This window comes from Daucus carota, chromosome 3, assembly GCF_001625215.2.
Source record: "Daucus carota subsp. sativus chromosome 3, DH1 v3.0, whole genome shotgun sequence".
NCBI lineage: Eukaryota > Viridiplantae > Streptophyta > Magnoliopsida > Apiales > Apiaceae > Daucus > Daucus carota.
The window spans coordinates 24,848,199-24,852,447 of NC_030383.2; the positions used below are offsets into that span (position 1 = coordinate 24,848,199).

The 4,249-nt window shown below is 35.3% G+C and overlaps 1 protein-coding gene across 1 annotated transcript; it reads right to left on the reverse strand.

Annotated features, from left to right (window-relative positions):
* Window positions 1-311: 311 nt before the first annotated feature.
* Window positions 312-3,665, reverse strand: LOC135151172 (protein ALP1-like). The gene is made up of 4 exons (XM_064088845.1): window positions 3,349-3,665; window positions 1,240-1,757; window positions 908-1,133; window positions 312-818 (listed from the first exon to the last, which is right to left on the reverse strand). Exons 2-4 carry the CDS (start codon window positions 1,753-1,755, stop codon window positions 655-657), a joined length of 906 nt encoding a protein of 301 aa, XP_063944915.1. The 5' UTR covers window positions 1,756-1,757; window positions 3,349-3,665; the 3' UTR covers window positions 312-654.
* Window positions 3,666-4,249: the final 584 nt, after the last annotated feature.

A 4,249-nucleotide genomic window follows, 5' to 3' on the forward strand; every position in this document is an offset into this window, starting at 1 on the left:
AAACTTGGAGTATATAACCAAGTTAGTAGCATCAGTTGAACTTGTTCAAATTACTTGAGAGAAAAATCTGAGAGTTAGAACTTGTTTGAGTGATGAACCAGCAGCTGTGCGAATTGTAAACAATCCACAGATTCTTCGATATAAAATCTCACGGGTGGATCATTCAATCCACCCGTATTTTTAATACTTGGTGTTTTTCTGTTTACTGTGTTCTTAGTATATTATTCTTGAATCTTTTAAATTTGTAAAAGATTGTATTCAACCCCCCCCTTCTACAATCTTTCTCTTAGTTGGTGTAAAATAACACTTCTAACTTCTATTTCTCCACTCATTGTACATCCCCAAAGCAAGTTGATTTCTATAGTTGGTCGAAAAATGAGATGTCTGAATTGTTCTAACAACTTCAATATATTGAGGATCATCTTCGAGATCATCATCATCATCCATCTCATCATCATCATCATCATCATCATCATCATCCTCATCATCATCTTCTTCATCATCATCATTAGTCTTTCTCGTACTTGGCATATATCTTCGAATAAGATTATGTAGTAAGCAACATGCCATTACAATTCTACCTTGAGTGCGAACCAGATAAAAAGAAGGACTCCGAAGGATTCCCCAACGTTCTTTAAGCACACCAAAGCACCGTTATACAACATTTCTAGCTTTTGAATGTCTCATGTTAAAATATTCTTCACTAGATCGAGGTACACGGCCTTCCTTCCATTCATTAAGATGGTAACGTTGTCCTCTGTATGGAGCGAGAAATCCATCACTATTAGCATAACCGGCATCAACCAAATAGTAACAACCTACATTTTTAGAGCAAAAAACATTAAAAGTTATTTCCATTGCGTATGCAATTTAAAACATTTTTCGGCTACAAATTTAGTTAGCATACCTTGGGGGATTCTCAAACCATGAGGTCTAGATATAGCATCACGAAGGACACGACCATCATGTGCTGAACCCTCCCATCCAGGTAAGACATATATAAACTGCATATCCGGTGAACAGACACCCAAAACATTCATTGCAAGATGACCCTTTCTAGTACGATACCTTTCCCTATCTTTAGAAGACACTTGAACACTCACATAAGTACCATCTAAGGCTCCAAGACAATTCTACATCAAAATATTATATAAATTCACATAAGTACCATCTAAGGCTCCAAGATAATTTTACATCAAAATTAAAAATAATCAATGAACCAAAGTGATATTATATTACCTTAAAATATTTCCACCTTCTATCTGCACATCCTTCGGTTATTGGTGAAGGTTTCTTGAGCAAATGGACATGTAACTTCAAGACAGCTAGAAGGCAACGATTAAATTGTCTACTTATGGTTTCCCCACTCCTCACAAAATAATTTCCACTTGTTCTATTCTTCTGGTGATGAGCTAAAATGTACAAAAATATTGCAACCGTCTCGTTTAAGCTCATCTTTTTAGTTTCTCTTAAATCTCCGATATCTCTAAGCATCTCACAAAGCACATTAACTGTGGACCTATTCATACGAAGTTCATTTATACATCCAATATCACTATCTTTTATCAAGCTATTTAAATTAGCTAGTCTATGAATCATTCTCTCCCTCGTCCTCTTCCGAAAATATGATTCACTCAATAGTGTTATACCCATCAAATACCAAGGAACAAAAATAACGAAAAACTTGATTATCATTATGTTAACTTGAAGCTTTAACAATACTCTGCTTCTCCGTGTCACTCCCAAATGAGCCATTACTACAAAATTTCAAACATAAATACATTAATATATATGAAGCAGAAACACACTTTCAGTGCATTTTTCAGTGCATATTATCACACTAAAACTAACGACTAGGGTCATATTTGTGGCCCTGTTTTGGACAATGTTAGAGTCTGGCCTGCTAGAGTATAAAAGCATAAGTTAAGTTACCATGCTTATCTATATGAGTCTGAGAACTCTAGTAGAGCTATGTGGCCACAAAAATGTCAAATTAGGTAACACAGAAAGAATCGAAGGCAGATGGATTCGTATAACGAATCATTCTGTTATTAGCAGTTGGCATTGCTAGTATGTAGTATGTTGTGCCATTTTACGTGAGAAACAAATTGCTAAAACATGCTGATAATGCTTGAGTTTATATACTGCATTCTTTATATTTGTATTTTATTCCAGAAAACACATCACCTTCTCCATTTATATTTGTGACGAGAGTATAGATATGATGCAGAAACAATTACATCTTCCTATTATTTCTTTTTGATTTTCACTCTCTCTATTTCATTCCATCCATTAACCTCAACCAAGACAACATTAGTGTATTAGGAATTAACTGTCAACAGATGTAATATATATTTATAAATCTGGCAAACATTAGTGTATTATTAGGTCTACCTGTTTCATTCTAAAAACAAATCAACTACGTTGGCATATCTTACTCAGAAGCGGTGGAAGGCCGGAAGCATGTTAAATTTCTAATTACCATGGGTTCTCCTCTATTTTGTACAGATAACAGAAACTTGCAAAATTATCTTAAAGAGCTGTATATTCTAACTTAGTGATCATGACATTGAGACTAGAACCCAGAAGCACGCATTGATCTGATAATGATATGGGGTCCTAAAAAGCTTTATTCTGAAGCTACACCAATCAATAATGTTCCTCTAGAATAATATGCAACAAATGTTAAGTAAATTCAATGATGCACACCCGACCTTTTTTGTTCACCTCAACCACTTGAGAATCCCTCTGTTTTTCTTTCTTCCCAAAGCAAATCATCAATTGTAATAGTCACATGTAACACTCACTAATTTTGATGCAGAAAAATATTATTATTTTGCCGAGTACTAAAATTTTTATATCATTTTAGTATTATAGCTATTTATGACCAGTCTAATTTTTGTTACCATTAACACAATTATGGTGCAAGGTTTCAAACCAATAGTTCAAAAACAGAAAGATTCATACATAATGAATAACAATCAGCTAGCAGTTTTGATACCTGGACAAAGCTGGCATACTTCAAGCTAGACAAAGATACAATGTAGTAACACAATTCGACAATGACTCACATAACAAAGTGATATTTTAAACAATGAAAACACATTATGAAATGATTTAACTCAAATCAAAATATTGAAGAACATAACTTGTTCAATTCAGCTAGAATATTCTCACTTAGACATTTAATCAAACACCTTGATATCAATTTTCATGTATAAGCAGATAATAAACACACAGCACCAGCACATTCATAAATTGCATAAATGGTGAGCCAATATACACAAATATATGCATAAATTTGTGACGAGAGTATAGATATGACGAGAGTTTTGTGCAAAGAGTTACCTTGGAAGGAGCCTTCACTATGGAGCAATATGATGCAGAGATGGAGAGTGGAGAGAGGGAAAGATGGAGAGGAGAGACTGAGAGTGGAGAGAGGGAGAGATGGAGAGGAGAGAGAGACTGTTAGAGAGAGAGGCGAGATGACGTGTGAGAGAGAGAGGGGCGAAATAGACGGACAGGCGAAGAGAACTGACGAAGAAATGAGGGAGAAGATGTATGTCGAGACCGGGAATCAATTTTGGTAACCCAGGGTATTGGCCAGGTTTGTGTTAACAGGCTAGTGGTACAAGAGTTCCCATTCCCTTGTCTTAAAAATTTAATCCAAACATATGTTTACGGAATGAGAAGCCCATTCCCGTTTACCAAGCCCATAAACCTCCAACCAAACATCCCCTTAGATTGAAGTTGGAAACAACTTGTAGCTTCATTCCAGACCCGTTTGAAGTTGAAAACAACTTGTAGCTTCGTTTTCGGTTGTTTGAAATTGGAATCAACTTGTAGTTTTATTCTTGGCTCGTTTGAGCCCGGAAACAACTTGTAGCTTCATTATTGACTACATTGAAGTTTGAAACAACTTGTAGCTTCATTCCAGACCCGTTTGAAGTTGAAAACAACTTGTAGCTTCATTTTCGGTTGTTTGAAATTGGAATCAACTTGTAGTTTCATTCTTGGCCTTGTAGCTTCATTATTGACTAGATTGAAGTTGGAAACAACTTATAACTTCATTCCAGACACGTTTGAATTTTAAAACAACTTGTAGCTTCATTTTCGGTTGTTCGAAATTGGAATCAACTTGTAGTTTCATTCTTGGGAAACAACTTGTAGCTTCATTATTGACTACATTGAAGTTGGAAACAACTTGTAGCTTCATTCCACACCCGTTTGAAGCTGAAAACAACTTGTA